At 44.5% G+C, this 20,059-nt stretch overlaps 1 protein-coding gene across 2 annotated transcripts in view; it reads left to right on the forward strand.

Moving 5' to 3' along the window:
- LOC121532035 (calcium-dependent secretion activator 2) overlaps nt 1–20,059 on the forward strand; it is a 236,643-nt gene that overhangs the window by 187,988 nt on the left and 28,596 nt on the right. For both annotated transcript variants that reach the window (XM_041837679.2, XM_041837680.2), the window contains 2 exons: nt 3,837–3,992; nt 4,422–4,569. In XM_041837679.2, the coding sequence (XP_041693613.2) occupies nt 3,837–3,992; nt 4,422–4,569 (304 nt within the window). The remainder of the gene's footprint in view (nt 1–3,836; nt 3,993–4,421; nt 4,570–20,059) is intronic.

A 20,059-nucleotide genomic window follows, 5' to 3' on the forward strand; every position in this document is an offset into this window, starting at 1 on the left:
TCACCTGGTCCGGATCAGAGAGGGGGGACGAGTGGTTGACGGGTTTCAATACACCGATGGGTCACTTCGAGTATCAGGTGATGCCGTTTGGACTGACCAATGCTCCAGCGGTATTCCAGAGTATGGTGAACGACGTCCTGAGAGATATGATCGGTCTCTTTGTGTTTGTTTACCTGGATGACATTCTGATCTTCTCGAAGGAACCTTCCGACCACGTCCAGCATGTCCGGCAGGTTCTGCAGCGATTGTTGGAGAATCGCCTGTTTGTGAAGGCCGAGAAGTGCGAGTTTCACGCCCACACGACATCCTTTCTCGGGTACATCATCTCCAGGGGAGAGATTAGGATGGACCAGGAGAAGGTTAGAGCGGTTCTGGAATGGGCCCAGCCCGGTACGAGATTGCAGCTCCAGAGATTTTTGGGGTTTGCGAATTTCTACCGCAGATTCATCCGGGATTACAGCCGTGTGGCCGCTCCGTTAACTGCCTTGACTTCCAGCATCAGGACCTTCAAGTGGAATCCGGAGGCGGATCGAGCGTTCTGGATTTGAAGAGGCGATTCACCAACGCACCGATTCTCTCTCAACCGGACACGGCCCGTCAGTTCGTCGTTGAAGTGGACGCGTCTGATGTGGGAGTTGGCGCCATCCTGTCGCAGCGATGCTCCACGGACAGTAAACTCCATCCCTGCGCCTACTACTCTCGTCGCCTTTCGCCTGCGGAGAGGAATTACGATGTGGGTAACCGGGAGCTTCTCGCGGTGAAACTTGCCTTGGAGGAGTGGCGCCACTGGTTGGAGGGGGCGGAGCAACCGTTTATTGTCTGGACGGACCACAAGAATCTTGCTTACGTGCAATCGGCTAAACGCTTCTCAACTCCCGTCAGGCCAGGTGGGCGTTGTTTTTCGGACGATTCAAGTTTGCCCTGACGTTTCGACCTGGATCTAAGAACGGCAAGGCGGACGCCTTGTCCCGGATGTTCTCCAAGACGGAGGAGAGTGGGTCCAAGACCGAGACAATCCTCCCCCGGAACTGCGTCGTGGGAGCAGTTATGTGGAAGATTGAGGAGGAGGTGCTGGCGGCCCTTCGGACTCAGCCCGGTCCCGGTAACGGTCCACCCGGTCGGTTGTTTGTGCCTGAGTCGGTTCGTCCTGCTGTCCTCAAATGGTCCCACGCCAGCAAGATGGCTTGTCACCCTGGCGTGGCTCGGACTATGGCGTTTCTTCGCAGACGTTTTTGGTGGCCTGCCATGGCCGAGGATACTCGGGGTTTTGTTGCTGCCTGTCCAGTGTGTGCGCAGAATAAGAGTACCAATCGGCCCAGCTCTGGACTACTTCACCCCCTTCCTATTCCCCGCGACCATGGTCGCATCTGGCCCTGGACTTCGTCACGGGGTTGCCCGCTTCTGAGGGGAACACGGTCGTTCTGACTATCGTGGACAGATTCAGCAAGTTCGCCCACTTTGTGCCAATTGCCAAGCTTCCCTCTGCCTCGGAGACGTCCGAGATCCTGGTTAGGGAGGTTTTCAGGGTCCACGGTTTGCCCAGTGATATCGTTTCCGACCGTGGCCCTCAGTTTACCTCTGCTGTCTGGAAGTCCTTCTGTTTGGCCATTGGAGCTACGGTCAGTCTCACATCTGGTTTTCACCCCCAATCCAATGGTCAGGCGGAGAGAGCCAACCAGAAGATGGAATCAACGCTACGCTGTCTGGTCTCTTCCAACCCCACCTCCTGGGTCTCTCAGTTGCCTTGGGTTGAGTATGCCCACAATACTCTTCCTACATCTGCCACTGGGATGTCTCCCTTCCAGTGCCTGTATGGCTACCAACCTCCCCTGTTTCCTTCTCAGGAGAAGGAGCTCTCAGTGCCTTCTGTTCAGGCCCATATTCGGCGTTGCCACCGGACCTGGCATCGGGCCAGAAAGGCACTCCTTAGAGTTTCGGACCGGTATCAGCTCCAGGCGAATCGTCGCCGGATTCCCGCTCCCACCTATACCATCGGAGATAGGGTTTGGTTGGCCACACGGGATCTTCCGTTACGGACTGAGTCTAGGAAGTTGTTACCGAGGTTCATTGGTCCGTTTGTGGTGGAGAAGGTGATCAATCCAGTGGCAGTTCGACTCAAACTACCGAGGACGCTCAGAGTCCATCCCACCTTTCATGTCTCCTGCCTCAAGCCTGTCTTCCTCAGTCCTCTGTTGCCTCCTCCGCCTCCTCCTCCTCCTCCTCGGATGATCGGAGGTGGTCCTGCCTACACGGTGCGTCGCATCATGGATTCCAGACGGCGGGGCCGGGGTTTCCAGTATCTCGTGGACTGGGAGGGGTATGGCCCTGAAGAGAGGAGTTGGATTCCGCGCGACAGGTCCTAGACGCAGACCTCATCAGTGACTTCTACCGCCTCCATCCTGGCGCTCCGGGAAGTCCGCCCGGTGGCGTTCGTCGGAGGGGGGTACTGTGACGATCCCGGCTGTCTGAGTCGGGTCCTGTCTGGTGACTAGTGTTCCTGCTCGTATTCTCCAGTTTCCCGAGGGTTCGGGAATGCTCCGGGGAGCGCTCTGGTTTTCCGCACCTGCATCCCATCAGCAATCTGCACACCTGGTCCTGATCATCACCCTTCTTAGGCTCTGGCCCAACATCCAGTTCCTGCCGGATCGTTAGCCATGAACAGTATGTTGTCAGCGTATCAGTCTCTGAGCCAGTAGTGTTAGTTTTGTTGTTTTGCACCTTTTTGACTTGCTGTGTACTGACCTCCGTTTTGTTCTGTCTGCAGTCTCTCACCCGGAACCTTCACCCAACCTCTGCCTGATGGTCGGCGGCTGCCGAGCCAGTACCGGACCAACCACTGCACCCTCAACAACCCATCCCCGCCACCCGCTCTGTTCCCTGGATTATTCAGCTTCACTCGGACTCTATTAATAAACACTCACCTTTGTCTCACGTACCGTGTCCTGGTCTGCTTCTGGGTTCTGGCTTAGTTAACCGTGACAGTACCCAATTGTCATACTTCAGTAAAAGTAAAGATGCCTTAATAGAAAATGAAAGTCACCCCGTAAAATACTACTTAAAAGTCTAAAAGTATTTGGTTTTAAATATACTTAAGTATCAAATGTAAATGTAATTGCTAAAATATACTAAAGTATCAAAAGTAAAAGTATAAATAGTTTCCAATTCCTTATATAAAGCAAACCAGTAAAATGTGTTGTTTTGTTTTTATTTACAGATAGCCAACACTCAGACATAACACAAATGCTTAATTTGTAAATTTAGTAAGTCCACCAGATCAGAGGCAGTAGGGATGACCAGGGGCGTTCTCTTGATAAGTGTGTGAATTGGACCATTTTCCTGTCCTGCTAAGCATTCAAAATGTATTAAGTACTTTTGTGTGTCAGGGAAAATGTATGGAGTAAAAAGTACACTATTTTCTTTACGAATATAGTGAAGAAAAGTAAAAGTTGTCAAAATTATAAATAGTAAAGTAAAGTACAGATACCGCAAAAAAATACTTAAGTAGTAATTTAAAGTATTTTTACTTAAGTACTTTACACCACTGCAGACATTCCATTCTAAGTGCTATATGCCATTCTAAGGACTGTGTTATTCACTCCTTTATATCTGGAGGCTGAACACCAATTTAGGGAAAATTGTGTAGAGGAGTAATTAAAGCTGTGAATAGATCACAGTTTGTGTCTGTGAATACACACTGCAGCTCTTTTTAAGTGTGTGTGTGTGTGTGTGCATGCATTATTATTATTTATTCTCCCATGTATTCCATGTCTGAGAAGAGGACAAAGTACTTCTACTCTGATTTTGTTATTTTGGCTTCTTCCCACTCCAACCCCTAGTAACGGCTCGGTGACCTCCGAGGACCTCTTCTGGAAGTTGGACGCCCTCCAGATGTTTGTCCTAGACCTGCACTGGCCCGAGCCTGAGTTTGCCAAACATCTGGAGCAGAGGCTGAAGCTCATGGCCAGCGACATGATGGAGGCCTTCGTCAAAAGGTCAGAGGGCAGGAGGAGGTCACCACCTGGGATGGGTTGGGGGTCAGCGTTTACCCACCAAGTTTTTTGCCACTGCATTCCTGGTTTATAATTGAGATATTACTGAGGATAATGAGAATAAGGTTAGTCAGGGGCGGACTGGGACCAGAAATCCACCCTGGCATTTCTAACACACCGGCCCATTTCTTCCCTTGAGGCCCCCACACCGGCCCATTTTTTTCCCTGGAGGCCCCACACCGGCCCAGATAATGACCATTTTGCGCAGGGAAAAAAACTAGTTAGACAGGCCCACAGCGCTAAAAATGGAGCGAAATGCCAGATGGCCAGTCTGCCCCTGAAGTTAGTAATGCGGTTCTGAACAGTGTTTTCCATAGCCCCCTAGGAATGAGCCATATCATAAAACCTTTCAATTATATTTTTTACCCAAAGGACGAAAGTGGCCTTCGACTCCAAGATGCAGAAGGCCAGCAAGTCAACGGACTTCCGGGTGTCGCTGTCGGTGTACACCATGTTCAACGTGCTCATGGACGCCAAGAAGCAGTGCTCCAAACTCTGTGTGCTGGACTCTGGTCTAGAGGTACGACCGCATTCAATTGCTATTCTCTGTTCTTTGACCACACAAACTGTCCACACATTTCCATCGATGCATGCAAAACCACCACAAACCCTACTAACGTCAAACCAGGTTGTTTCGGTATTCAACTATTGAGTGTAGAAAACAATGGATATACTGTAGTTAAAATAATGTTTTTTAAACTCTACATGCCTTCATCAGTTATAAGTACACTGAACCACCACAACAACAGTAGCAAATATTGTTCCCTACCTTGCCTGGGTTTCCCTCAAGAGCTCAATAACTAATGTTTCCCTTTGTCTGTGGCAGATTCAGTAATATTACCTTGACTGCCTCGCAGCCAAAACATTCATTGCGATGGGCACATTCATATCACGTCCAGATCAGTGGTGACATGCAGCAGCTGCTCTAAATCGATGCGTCTGATTGAGCGCTCAATCTCTCCATTACAGCATTTCACGGCGCTAAAGGCTAACCCTCCGCTACCCAGCTACCATTTACACAGTGTCTCTACAGAGCGCTAAGCTCACTGTCCCCTTAACCTTCAGCTCCACAAGTCCCTGAGGATGTTTATTCATTGCCGAACAGACACACTCAGGTTTGTACGCTCAGTGTACACTACAGATTCCAATTTGGATGCCCACTCCATGTTGAGCAATTCCACAGCCCTAATTGAGTTAATGCATTCATTATCTACAGTTGATGTGGTTATGATGTGATAAGGTGTTGTTTCACCTGTGCAAAATACAGTCCAAGATCATTATCTATAAAGCATCTGAACCACTGATGATTTAGCATAGCGGATGAAAATTGTTATTTTTGATCTAGCTACAAAATTGTATATATCCACTAACCTTGGATCATTAACATGAAATGTGTTAAATTCTTGTTTCCTAAAATGCTGATTACCTGTATAAAATTATTTTTAAAGGAATTCTATCACATTACGAGCATTAGAATATTTCACTATGAAATTGTTTTGAGGGTATTTTTTAAGCCTTAGAACTAAAGATGTTGTAGTGAAACTCTAAGGTTCAAAAAGCACTTTTCTGCATTTATTCTTTACAAATAAAATGATGTATTTGTCAATTTATGCCTTCCTTTGAGATGCTATAAGTGCTTTTATCACGTCCCTGCATTTAAGTGGACCTCTCCAGTGCAAAATCATACATATCACTAATATTTCCACATAAATGTATGTAATTAGTTGATATTGACATGTATAAAATTAGCATGTCCTGATATATGAAAGGCTGTTATCCCTGACACAGATTAATATTTGGCTAAAAAATACTTTCAGTGGTGATTCTCCTTTGAGCATGCTTTTTAGTCCAGTAGTAGGTTTCAGTCTAGATCCGGGAAACTTGCCCATAAATAATATATATACACTACCGGTCAAAAGTTTTAGAACACCTACTCATTCAAGGGTTTTTCTTTATTTGTACTACTCTACATTGTAGAATAATAATGAAGACATAACAACTATGAAATAACACATATGGAATCATGTAGTAACCAAAAACGTGTTAAACAAATCAAAATATATTTTATATTTGAGATTCTTCAAATAGCCACCATTTGCCTTGATGACAGCTTTACACACTCTTGGCATTCTCTCAACCAGCTTCACCTGGAATGCTTTTCCAACAGTCTTGAAGGAGTTCCCACATATGCTGAGCACTTGTTGGCTGCTTTTCCTTCACGCTGAGGTCCGACTCATACCAAACCATCTCAATTGGGTTGAGGTCGGGGGATTGTGGAGGCCAGGTCATCTGATGCAGCACTCCATCACTCTCCTTCTTGGTAAAATAGCCCTTACACAGCCTGGAGGTGTGTTGGGTCATTGTCCTGTTAAAAAAACAAATTATAGTCCCACTAAACCTAAACCAGATGGGATGGCATATCACTGCAGAATGCTGTGGTAGAAATGCTGGTTAAGTGTACCTTGAATTCTAAATAAATCACAGACAGTGTCATCAGCAAAGCACCCCCACACCATAACACCTCCTATCCATGCTTTACGGTGGGAAAATCACATGTGGAGATCATCTGTTCACGAACACCGCATCTCACAAAGCTACGGCGGTTGGAACCAAAAAAATCTAATTTGGACTCCAGACCAAAGGACACATTTCCACCGGTCTAATGTCCATTGCTCGTGTTTCTTGGCCCAAGCAAGTCTCTTCTTCTTATTGGTGTCCTTTAGTAGTGGTTTCTTAGCAGCAATTCGACCATGAAGGCCTGATTCACACAATCTCCTCTGAACAGTTGATGTTGAGATGTGAAGCATTTATTTGGGCTGCAATTTCTGAGGCTGGTAACTCTAATGAACTTATCCTCTGCAGCTGATTATCGGCTCTTGGTCACCTCCCTGACCAAGGCCCTTCTCCCCCAAATGCTCAGTTTGGCCAGGTGGCCAGCTCTAGGAAGAGTCTTGGTGGTTCCAAACTTCTTCCATTTAAGAATGATGGAGGCCACTGTGGTCTTGGGGATCTTCAACATTTTTTGGTACCCTTCCTCAGATCTGTGCCTCGACACAATCCTGTCTCGGTGCTCTACGGACAATTCCTTCGATCGCATGGCTTGGTTTTTGCTCTGACATGCACTGTCAACTGTTGGACCTTATATAGACAGGTGCCTTTCATGTCCAATCAATTGAATTTACCACAGGTGGACTCCAATCAAGTTGTAGAAACATCTCAAGGATGATAAATTAAAACAGGATGCACCTGAGCTCAATTTCGAGTCTCATAGCAAAGGGTCTGAATACTTATGTAAATAAGGTATTTATGTTTTTATTTTTTTTATATTTTATTTGCAAACATTTCTAAAAACCTGTTTTCACTTTGTCATTATGGGGTGTTGTGTGTAGATTGCTGAGCATTTTTTAAAGTCCATTTTAGAATAAGGCTGTAATGTAACAACATTTTTGCAAATAGTCCGGGTAGCCATGATTAGCTGTTCAGGAGTCTTATGGCTTGGGGGTGGAAGCTGTTAAGAAGCCTTTTGGACCTAGACTTGGCGCTCCGGTACCGCTTGCCGTACGGTAGCAGAGAGAACAGTCTATGACTAGGGTGGCTGGAGTCTTTGACAATTTACACACACACTGAACAAAAATATAAACGCTGTAAAGTGTTGGTCCCATGTTTCATGAGCTGAAATAAAATATCCCAGAAATGTTCCATACGGGGGGGGGGGCTGAGTATTTCTGTCTGTAATAAAGCCCATGGGGGTTTATAGTATGGGCAGGCATAAGCTACGGACAACAAACACAATTGAATTTGATTAATTGTTTGATCGATAGGCTGTTGGTCGACAAAGATTTCTTTAGTCGAGCAGTAGCAAAAAATATATACTGCTGCGGAAAAAATTAAGAGACCACTGCAAAATTATCAGTTTCTCTGGGTTTACTATTTATAGGTATGTGTTTGAGTAAAAATAACATTTTTGTTTTATTCTATAAACTACTGACAACATTTCTCCCAAATTCAAAATAAAAATATTGTCATTTAGAGCATTTATTTGCAGAAAATGACAACTGGTCAAAATAACAAAAAAGGTACAGTGTTGTCAGACCTCGAATAATGCAAAGAAAATAAGTTCATGTTCATTTTTAAACAACACAATAGTAATGCTTTAACTTAGGAAGAGTTCAGAAATCAATATTTGGTGGAATAACCCTGATTTTCAATCACAGCTTTCATGCGTCTTGGCATGCTCTCCACCAGTCTTTCACATTGATGTTGGGTGACTTTATGCCACTCCTGGCGCAAAAATTCAAGCAGCTCGGCTTTGTTTGATGGCTTGTGACCATCCATCTTCCTCTTGATCACATTCCAGAAGTTTCAATGGGGTTCAGGTCTGGAGATTGGGCTGGCCATGACAGGGTCTTGATCTGGTGGTCCTCCATCCACACCTTGATTGACCTGGCTGTGTGGCATGGCGCATTGTCCTGCTGGAAAAACCAATCCTCAGAGTTGGGGAACAATGTCAGAGCAAAAGGAAGCAAGTCCAGGTGTTGGGCAAAGCTGAAAATTGGACTCAACAGATAAGATGACCTTACTTCAGTCCTCTACGGTCCAATCCTTATGGTCTTTTGCAAACCTCAGCCTGGCTCTTCTTTGCTTCTCATTGATGAAGGGCTTTTTTCTAGCTTTGCACGACTTCAGCCCTGCCCCTAAGAGCCTGTTTCGAACCGTCCTCGCCGTGCACTTCACCCCAGCTGCCGTTTGCCATTCTTTTTGTAGGTCACTTGATGTCATCCTACGGTTGTTGAGTGACATTCAAATGAGTTGCCGGTCATCCCGGTCAGTAGAGAGTCGTTTTCGCCCTCTGCCGGTCTGTAGCTTTGTTGTCCCCAATGTCTGCTGCTTGACCTTGTTCTTATGAACCGCCGTCTTTGAAATTTTAAGGATGGAAGCAACCTGACGCTCACTGTATCCCTCTGCCAGTAAAGCCAGAATTGAACCTTTCTTTTCCTCACTCAAAACTTTCCTTTTAATCTCTTTTGGCATGGTCAATAGTTCTTTTTTTATTAATATTACTTTTGAGGTACTATTAGCACTGTTTTTGCCATCCTGCTGGTCCTATTGCAAGAGGATAGTGATGACCACAGCAGTGGTTTTTATACTTTTCCTCGTTAAATAAGATTTGGTTCATGTGATCACCTAATCAGTACCTAATTCAGTAGAATGAGGTGTGCCTGTGTTGGAATTCAACAGACACTGTAATGGAATGGCTGTCATACATGTAGAGATGCTGATTTAAGAAACATTTGCAGTGGTCTCTTAATTTTTTTCACAGCTGTATATATAATGGTGTATAAGACACCTGTCTGATTTGCACCTGTCTAAGTGGACTGATCCATTGTGGAGGCAGTGGGGATGGCATAGTCCATCAGTCTAAGACATTGTATATGGTTATATTACATAAGAACAATGGTGCAACACAACAACAACACATTTTTTTATTTTATAACAAATGCGCATTCTCCCGCCTTGGATAGTGGTCGCTGTCCGCGGTTCAGAAACACATCAGTGTGCTGTTGAATTAGCGCCTTTTCCTAGACCATGTTGCTATATGAATAATAGCAAAGTTAACCAGCATACTGGTGTTGAGAACAATGCTGCGGAGGCAGCAGCAGAATGAGGAGATGTGTCATGAATAACGCTCCCGGTTTGCGAATTTCTATCGTAGATTTATCCGTGATTACAGCCGTGTGGCCGCTCCATTAACTGCCCTGACTTCTAGTACCAGAACCCTCTGCTGGAATCCTGAAGCAGACCGAGCATTTCTGGATTTGAAGAGTCGATTCACCAACGCCCCGATTCTCTCTCAACCTGACACTGCCCGTCAGTTTGTTGTTGAAGTGGACGCGTCTGATGTGGGGGTTGGCGCCATCCTGTCCCAGCGAAGCTCCACTGACGGTAAACTCCATCGTCTGCGGAGAGGAACTACGATGTGGGTAACCGGGAGCTTCTCGCGGTGAAACTTGCCTTGGAGGAGTGGCGCCACTGGTTGGAGGGGGCGGAGTAACCGTTTATTGTCTGGACTGACCACAAGAATCTTGCTTACGTGCAATCGGCTAGACGTCTCAACTCCCGTCAGGCCAGGTGGGCTTTGTTTTTTGGACGCTTTAATTTTTCCCTGACGTTCCGACCTGGGTCTAAGAACGGCAAGGCAGACGCTTGTCCCGGATGTTCTCCAAGACGGAGGAGAGTGGGGCCAAGACTGAGACGATTCTTCCCCGGAACTTCTTTGTGGGAGCAGTTACGTGGAGGATTGAGGAGGAGGTTATGGCGGCCCTTCGGACGCAGCCCGGTCCCGGTAACGGTCCACCCGGTCGGTTGTTTGTGTCAGAGTCTGTCTGTTCTGCTGTCCTCCAATGGTCCCACGCCAGCAAGATGGCTTGTCACCCTGGCGTGGCTCGGACGATGGCGTTACTACGCAGACGATTTTGGTGGCCTGCCATGATAGAAAATACCCGGAGGTTTGTTGCTGCCTGTCCAGTTTGTGCGCAGAATAAAAGTGCCAATTGGCCCAGCTCTGGACTTCTTCACCCCCTACCTATTCCCCGGCGACCATGGTCGCATCTGGCCCTGGACTTTGTCACTGGGTTGCTCTCTTCTGAGGGGAACACGGTCATTCTGACTATTGTGGACAGATTCAGCAAGTTTGCCCACTTTGTGCCCATCTCCAAGCTTCCCTCTGCCTCTGAGACGTCCGAGATCCTGGTTAGGGAGGTTTTCAGGGTCCACGGGTTGCCCAGTGACATAGTTTCCGACCGTGGTCCTCAGTTTACCTCTGCTGTCTGGAAATCCTTCTGTTTGGCCATTGGAGCTACAGTCAGTCTCACATCTGGATATCACCCCCAATCTAATGGTCAGGCGGAGAGAGCCAACCAGAAGATGGAATCCACGCTGCGCTGCCTTGTCTCCTCCACCCCCACCTCTTGGGTCTCTCAGTTGCCATGGGTCGAGTATGCCCACAATACTCTCCCTACATCTGCCACTGGGATGTCTCCCTTCCAGTGCCTGTATGGCTACCAACCTCCCTTGTTTCCTTCTCAGGAGAAGGATCTCTCGGTTCCCTCTGTCCTGGCCCACCGGACCTGGCATCGGGCCAGAAAGGCCCTCCTTAGAGTTTCTCACCGGTATCAGCTCCAGGCGAATCGTCACCGTATTCCAGCCCCCGCTTATGCCATCGGAGATAAGGTCTGATTGGCTACACGGGATCTTCCTCTGCGGACTGAGTCGAAGAAACTGTCACCGAAGTTCATTGGTCCGTTTGTGGTGGAGAGAGTGATTAATCCTGTTGTGGTTCGACTCAAGTTGCCTAGAACGCTCAGAGTCAATCCCACCTTTCATGTCTCCTGCCTCAAGCCTGTTCTCCTCAGTCCTCAGTCCTCTGCTGCCCCCTCCACCTCCTCCTCCTCCTCCTCGGATGATCGGAGGTGGTCCTGTCTACACGGTGCGCCGCATCATGGATTCCAGACGGCGGGGTCAGGGTTTCCAGTATCTCGTGGACTGGGAGGGGTATGGTCCTGAGGAGAGGAGTTGGATTCCCCCGGGTCAGATCCTTGATGCTGACCTCCTTCGTGACTTCTACCGCCTCCATCCTGGCGCTCCGGGTAGTCCGCCTGGTGGCGTTTGTCGGACGGGGGGTGCTGTCATGAACCCGCTTCCTGAGTCTGTTTCTGCCTGAGTTGCCTATTTTCTGTCTTGGAGTCTGTTTCCTGAGGTTCCTGAACGCACCCTGTCTGGTTGCCGGGCGACGAGGCTAGGCGGGAGATCTCTCGATTACCCCCACCTGCATCTCATCTGCTATCTGCACACCTGGTCCTGATCATCACCTCTCCACTTCATAAGCTCTGACCTGACATCCATTCCCTGCCGGATCGTTAGCCATGAACAGTATGTTGTGTCAGCGTATCAGCCTCAAGTTTATTAGAGTTAGTTTTGTTGTTCTGTACTTTTTGCTTGGCGTGTACTCACCTCCGTTTACCCTGTCTACAGTCATTCTCCCGGAACATTCACCCCACCCCTGCCTGGTCGTCGGTGGCTTCTGTGACACCATTGGATCTGCCTATTCACCTCCACCAACTCACCTCCGCTGCCCGCTCCGTCTCCTGGATTATTCTGCTTCCACATTTGAGTCTGTAAATAAATACTCACCTTCGTTCAACTCACCTTGTCCTGGTCTGCTTCTAGGTTCTGCTTTAGAGAATCGTGACAAGATGAGAAAACAGCCCTTGCCTTATTGTCTAAGAAAAGTGAGAAGAGCGTAAACCCCAACTTAATTAGGTCTATAATCAATAGTGTAACTGTTAAATGTGCTTTGCTTTATAAATCATCAATATATCTACAGAAATAAGACAGATCTGCTTCTGTTGCCTTTTTGAGTGTTTGTTTAATAGCCTAATGATTCCGTGATCACCAAGCCTCACGCAACGACATGTCAAGTAAACAATTTCACAAATTCTGCTGTTTTTAATCTTTGCTTTGCTGTAATAAAGGCTTTACACTTTTTTGATTAGAACAGCCTCTCTGGTGTTATTTATAATTTATTTAGTGTTGTTTACACTGTTACAAATTGTCAGAAAAATTATATTTATAATAATAATAACAATAACACTCCTTTTTCTTGATCTCCTTCTTATTGTTAATATTACTATTATTATGATCATAAGTAATGTCATTAGGAGTAGGAGCGCATCCTTTTTAGTCTTAATACCATAACTTACTTCGGCCTATATTTCAATACTTATATAGGCTATTGTATCAATCAATCATTCGTTCATGTCATCACACAGCATACGAGTCATTCATGATTTGAAATGCAATCAAGCATTTTAGTTTTAAAATAAAATAATGCGAGCCTTGAATAATTAGCTTAAACAATAAATAAACCATTCCATTTCGGAAATTGCATTCACCAATGAATGCGACTGTTTTTAGTCTTTGCTGTAACAAAGGCTTAACAATTGTTTTTTTTTTACAACAGACTGTCTGGTACGCTTATCATTTATTTAGTGTTGTTTACATTGTTCCAAATGGTCCGAAAAATTATATTGTGATCTATACAGCACCTGTTTGGCACACATAATAAGCATGCAGCGCTTGCTCCTTACCTTCTTTTCTTGATCTCCAGTGTTTTCCACAACTAGTCAAATGTATTCCTGACTTTCCATTTACCTCCTGAGCAAGCAGTAAACATTCCCCCATTTCGAGTTGATTTGTCTGTCAGGATAATGAGAGACGGGTCAGACCAAGGTGCAGCGTGGTATGCGTACATATTTATTAATGAAGATAAACACTTGACAAAACAACAAAAGCAACGTAACGTGAAGTCCTATGGGCTGTACTCACAACAAGCCAAACCAGAACACAAACAAGATCCCACAACTAAGGTGCAACCAGGCTACTTAAGTATGATTCCCAATCAGAGACAACGAGCGACAGCTGCCTCTGATTGGGAATCACACCCGGCCAAACATAGAAATACAAATACTAGAATCCAACATAGAAATACAATAACATAGATCTCAAACTGAACTCACACCCTGACCCAACCAACAAGAGTTCTCTAGGTCAGGGTGTGACATTGTCACGTCCTCTGCATCCATTTTGCTGTCACATGTGTTACGGTGTTCAGAGTTTGTTATAAACAATTTATTTATGTGATTATGATATGCTATAGGTAAGACCCTATTGTGTCCTATTCGGACAGGATTTGTTTTACTGGGGGAGGTCGGGTAATGTAATTATGTGCACAAGCACAAAACACCACATCTGTAATTTTAGTCCCGGCTGAATCTGCCATGGCAGTAATTTTTACATGGCAGGAGAGTAACAACTCCAGCCAGAATAACCTCATGTTTTCTGGCGAACTCCAAGGTCCTCTGATAATACTAGTCCTGTGCTAATCGACATCCCTGTGTTTTGAGAGAAATGTCTGAGTTTGACAGGTGTTGCTTGCAGTTTGCACAGGAAAACAATAACTAATTAGATAAATTCAACTAAGTGCTGTGCATAAGCTATATATGAATGGCCTACATGTAGCCTATCAACTTTCACAGTGAATGCTTTTGTTTATATGTTTTGTCCGGATGAATTGAATATTGCCAAATGCATCAGTCAAAAATATTGAGCCTATTTAATGCAACACTTGCCGTTAATAGATTGCAAAGCAACATACAACTGACCTAAACGTTTTGAAATGATAAGTTAACTTTCTCATCCATAGCCTTAAAACGCATCTCAAGTGCGGATCGCTAAAATATCCTAATGATTATGATCACACTTCCTCAATTCAAATATAATGGCGACACTATACAAAAGATTGTTTGGTATGGTTTAGAAACTTGGGAACCAAGGTCGAGTTATCAGTGTGGCCCTATCACCTGGATTTTTTTTTATTTTATTTTTTATTTTTTTTTACCTTTATTTAACCAGGTAAACTAGTTGAGAACAAGTTCTCATTTACAACTGCGACCTGGCCAAGATAAAGAAAAGCAGTGCGATAAAAACAACAACACAGAGTTACATATGGGGTAAAAAAAACATAAAGTCAAAAAAAATACAACAGAAAATATATATACAGTGTGTGCAAATGAAGCAAGTTATGGAGGTAAGGCAATAAATAGGCTATAGTGCAAAATAATTACAATTAGTATTAACTCTGGAATGCTAGATGTGCAAGAGATTATGTGCAAATAGAGATACTGGGGTGCAAAAGAGCAAAATAAATAACAATATAGGGATGAGGTAGTTGGGTGGGCTAATTTCAGATGGGCTGTGTACAGGTGCAGTGATCGGTAAGGTGCTCTGACAACTGATGCTTAAAGTTAGTGACGGAGATAAGAGTCTCCAGCTTCAGAGATTTTTGCAATTCGTTCCAGTCATTGGCAGCAGAGAACTGGAAGGAATGGCGGCCAAAGGAGGTGTTGGTTTTGGGGATGACCACTAAGATATACCTGTTGACATGTTGAAATACTGTATCTTCACGCTTAGAATAAAACCTCCAGGCTTCCGTCATAACTGTCCATTTATTTTAAAATAATTACAGGGGGCAGTTTGGAAAAACCGAATCCCGTCCAAATTGTCCTCTGGAATAACAGACATTCTGGAGTAATAATTACTATCACGGCTCAGGATAAGACCCAGATGCAGACACTGGAGGCAGATTGAATCCCAGATATTTATTATAACACAGGGGGCAGGCAAATGGCAGGTCGAGGGCAGGCAGAGGATCGTAATCCAGGTCAGAGTCAGGCAGGTACAGGACGGCAGGCAGGCAGGCTCAGGGTCAGGACAGGCAGAAAGGTCAGAACCGGGAAGACTAGAAAGAAAACTTGAGAACATGAAATCGGGAAACACACTGGTACGACCTGACGAGACAAGACGAACTGGCAGCAGACAAACAGAAAACGCAGGTATAAATACACAGGAGATAATGGGGGAAAATGGGAAACACCTGGTGGGGGGTGGAGACAAGCACAAGACAGGTGAAACAGATCAGGGTGTGACAATTACATAACCAACGTTCTCTAGTAATACTAGTCCCATGCGAATAGGTCTTTGGTCACGTGCATGCGATGCATACGTGTCACGTAAAGAGAGCAAGGGTTGAGGGAATAAGGAATGTTTTTCCTAAACAAATGAGGGATTTTGGTAACATAACTTTTCAGTCCGAAATGGTTTAATTATGTTGCAGCTTTAGCAACACAGACAGCGCGATAAACACTTTGATGTTCTGTGGTGGTCGCTGCAGCAGGAAGGAGAGAGAGACAACGGGTGCTAGGCACAGTAACTCGCTGTCTTTTTTTTTTATCACAGTGCAGCAAGTCTGAGCCTGGCCCGGCACAATCAAATCAATTGCTGGTCGGACTCCCTCTAGTCATTTGTGTGTCTTAATTATTTAATCAAACAGTGTGCTTAAAGCATCAGACTAGCTCAGTGAATATAGTTGATTTTATTAAAACACATAGGATGTGTCAATATATGGAAAAATACACTTTTTTAAATTTAGACCAATCGATTGGCCGACCAATATTTTTTTTTAGTCGTGACGAGATCCTGAGGCTCATTGTCGTGCCATTCATCCGCCGCCGTCACCTCATGTTTCAGCATAAATCTGTACACAATTCCTGGAAGCTAAAAATATCCCAGTTCTTCCATGGCCTGCATACTCACCAGACATGTCACCCATTGAGCATGTTTGGGATGCTCTGGATCGACGTGTACGACAGTGTGTCATGCCTTCAGAAAGTATTCATACCCCTTGACTTTTTCCAAATTTTGTTCTGTTACAGCCTGAACTCAAAATGGGTTAAATAGATGTTTTTTATCTCACCCATCTATGCACAATACCCCATAATGACAAAGTGCAAACATGTTTTTAGACATTTTTGCAAATGTATTGAAAATTAAATACAGAAATATCTCATTTACATAAGTATTTACACCCCTGAGTCAATACTTTGTAGAAGCACCTTTGGCAGCGATTACAGATGTGAGCATTTCTGGGTAAGGAGCTTTCCACACCTGGATTGTGCAACATTTGCCAATTATTATTTTCAGAATTCTTCAGTCTCTGTCAAATTGGTTGGTCATCATTGCTAGACAACCATTTTCAAGTCTGGCCATAGATTTTCAAGTAGATTTAACTCAAAACTGTAACTCGGCCACTCAGGAACATTCACTGTCTTCTTGGTAAGCAACTCCAATGTATATTTGGCCTTGTGTTTTAATAATAATAATATGCCATTTAGCAGACGCTTTTATCCAAAGCGACTTACAGTCATGCGTGCATACATCTTTACGTATGGGTGGTCCTGGGGATCGAACCCACTACCTTGGCGTTACAAGCGCCGTGCTCTACCAGCTGAGCTACAGAGGACCACAACACATTACTGTTGGTTAGGTTATTGTCCTGCTGAAAGGTGAATTAATCTCCCAGTGTCTGAACAGGTTTTCCTCTAGGATTTTGCCTGTGCTTAGCACCATTCTGTTTCTTTTTTATCCTAAAAAACTCCCCAGTCCTTATCGATTACAAGCATACACATAACATGATGCAGCCACCACTATGAGAGTGGTACTCAGTAATGTGTTGTATTGGATTTGCCCCAAACATAACACTTTGTATTCAGGACAAAAAGTTAATTGCTTGGTTAAATTTTTAGCAGTATTACTTTAGTGCATTGTTGCAAACAGGATGCATATTTTGGAATATGTGTATTCTGTACAGGCTTCCTTCTTTTCACTCAGTCAATTAGGTTAGTATTGTGGAATAACTACAATGTTGTTGATCCATCCTCTGCTTTCTCCTATCACAGCCATTCAACTTGGATGCAGTGATCACAATATAGTGGCTATATCTAGGAGAGCCAAAGTTCCAAAAGCTGGGCCTAAAATAGTCTATAAGAGATCATACAAAAGATTTTGCTGTGACTCTTATGTGGATGATGTTAAAAATATTTGTTGGTCTGATGTGATTAATAAGGAGCATCCAGACACTGCACTTGATGAATTTATGAAATTGCTTCTTCCAATTATTGAAAAACATGCACCTGACTGGCTGACTTTCTGCAAATTGAGAAATGATGTGACTAAACTCATCAAAAAGAAGAAGAAACTGTATTATGAAGCCAAGATCAATGATATAAAGAATGATGGAAAAACCAGCAAACCTGGTTTAAAAAAACAGACAAAGTAACACCTCAGGGCACAACGCCTCTCCCCTATTCGACCTAGATATTTTGTGTGTATCTATTAATATGTAGGCTATGTGTGCCGTTTTTTAAATGAATGTAGTTCTGTCCTTGAGCTGTTCTTGTCTATTAATGTTCTGTAATATGTCTTGTTTCATGGTTGGTGTGGACCACAGGAAGAGTAGCTGCTGCTTTCGTAACAGCTAATGGTGATCCTAATAAAATTAAAAATACCAAAACTCTGTAACTGTTAGCCTCATGGTGAAATCCCTGAGCGGTTTCCTTTCGTCTCCAGTAACTGAGTTCGGAAGGACGCCTGTATCTTTGTAGTGACTAGGTGTATTGATAAACCTCACTGGTCTTTGTGGTTGAATCTGTGTTTGAAATTTACTGTTCGACTGAGGGACCTTTCTGATAATTGTATGTGTAGGGTAAAGAGATGAGGAAGTCATTACAATTTTTATTATTGCACACATGCAACTTATGTGACTTGTTAAGCACATTTTTACTCCTGAACTTATTTAGGCTTGCCATAACAAAGGAGTTAACACAACAAAAGGTGGAAAAAGTCAAGGGGTGTGAATACTTTCTGAAGGCACTGTATGTGTATATTGACATCCCTTGACTTTGTCCACATTTTGTTGTGTTACAGCCTGAACTTAAAATGGATTAAATTGAGATTTTGTGTCACTGGACTATACACAGTACCCCATAATGTCAAAGTGGAATTATGAAGTGGGCACATTTTTACAAGTTATTTAAAAACGAAAAGCTAAAATGTTTTGAGTGACTTAAAAAAAAAGACTTTAAAACAGTTAGAGTTGAATGGCTGTGATAGGAGAAAACTGAGGATGGATCAACAACATTGTAGTTAGTCCACAATACTAACCTAAAGGCAATAAAGTAATACTGCAAAAAACTTGACAAATCAATTAACTTTTTGTCCTGAATACAAAGTGTTATGTTTGGGGCAAATTCAATACAACACATTACTGAGTACCACTCTCCATATTTTCAAGCATAGTGGTGGCTGCATCATGTTATGGGTATGCTTGTAATCGTTAAGGACTGGGGAGTTTTTCAGGATAAAAAAGAAACGGAATGGAGCTAAGCACAGGCAAACTCCTAGAGGAAAACCTGGGAGATAATTGGGAACACCTGGGAGATTGGAAAGCTGCCGCGGTCATCCCCCTATCCAAACTGTTATAGACCTATATCCATCCTGCCCTGCCTTTCGAAAGTATTTTAAAGCCAAGTTAACAAACAGATCACCGACCATTTCGAATCCCACCGTACCTTCTCCGCTATGCAATCCGGTTTCCGAGCTGGTCATGGGTGCACTTCAGCCACGCTCAAGGTCCTAAACGATATTATAAACGCGATCGATAAAAGACAGTACTGCGTAGCCGTCTTCATCGACCTGGCCAAGGCTTTCGACTCTGTCAACCACCACATTCTTATTGGCAGACTAAATAGCCTTGGTTTCTCTAATGACTGCCTCGCCTGGTTCACCAACTACTTCTCAGATAGAGTTCAATGTGTCAAATTGGAGGGCCTGTTGTCTGGACCTCTGGCCGTCTCTATGGGGGTGCCACAGGGTTCAATTCTCGGGCCGACTCTATTCTCTGTGTATATCAATGATGTCGCTCTTGCTGCTGGTGACGCTCGGATCCACCTCTATGCGGACGACACCATTTTGTATACATCTGGCCCTTCATTGGACACTGTGTTAACAAACCTCCAAACGAGCTTCAATGCCATACAACACTCCTTCCGTAGCCTCCAACTGCTCTTAAACACTAGTAAAACTAAATGCATGCTCTTCAATCGAACGCTGCTTGCACCCGCCCACCCGACTAGAATCACTACTCTCGGCGGGTCTGACCTAGAGTATGTGGACAACTACAAATACCTAGGTGTCTGGTTAGACTGTAAACTCTCCTTCCAGACTCACATTAAGCATCTCCAATCAAAAGTTCGATCTAGAATCGGCTTCCTATTTCACAACAAATCCTCCTTCACTCATGCTGCCAAACATGCCCTCGTAAAACTGACTATCCTACCGATCCTTGACTTCAGCACCAAAGCCCCATATACTACCCACCATTGTGACCTGTACGCTCTTGTTGGCTGGCCCTCACTACATATTCGTCGCCAAACCCACTGGCTCCAGGTCATCTATAAATCACTGCTAGGCAAATCCCCGTCTTATCTTAGCTCACTGGTCACCATAGCAACACCCACCCGTAGTCTGCGCTCCAGCAGGTATATCTCACTGGTCAT

Source organism: Coregonus clupeaformis, unplaced genomic scaffold (genome assembly GCF_020615455.1).
Source record: "Coregonus clupeaformis isolate EN_2021a unplaced genomic scaffold, ASM2061545v1 scaf0073, whole genome shotgun sequence".
In the NCBI taxonomy this organism is placed as follows: domain Eukaryota; kingdom Metazoa; phylum Chordata; class Actinopteri; order Salmoniformes; family Salmonidae; genus Coregonus; species Coregonus clupeaformis.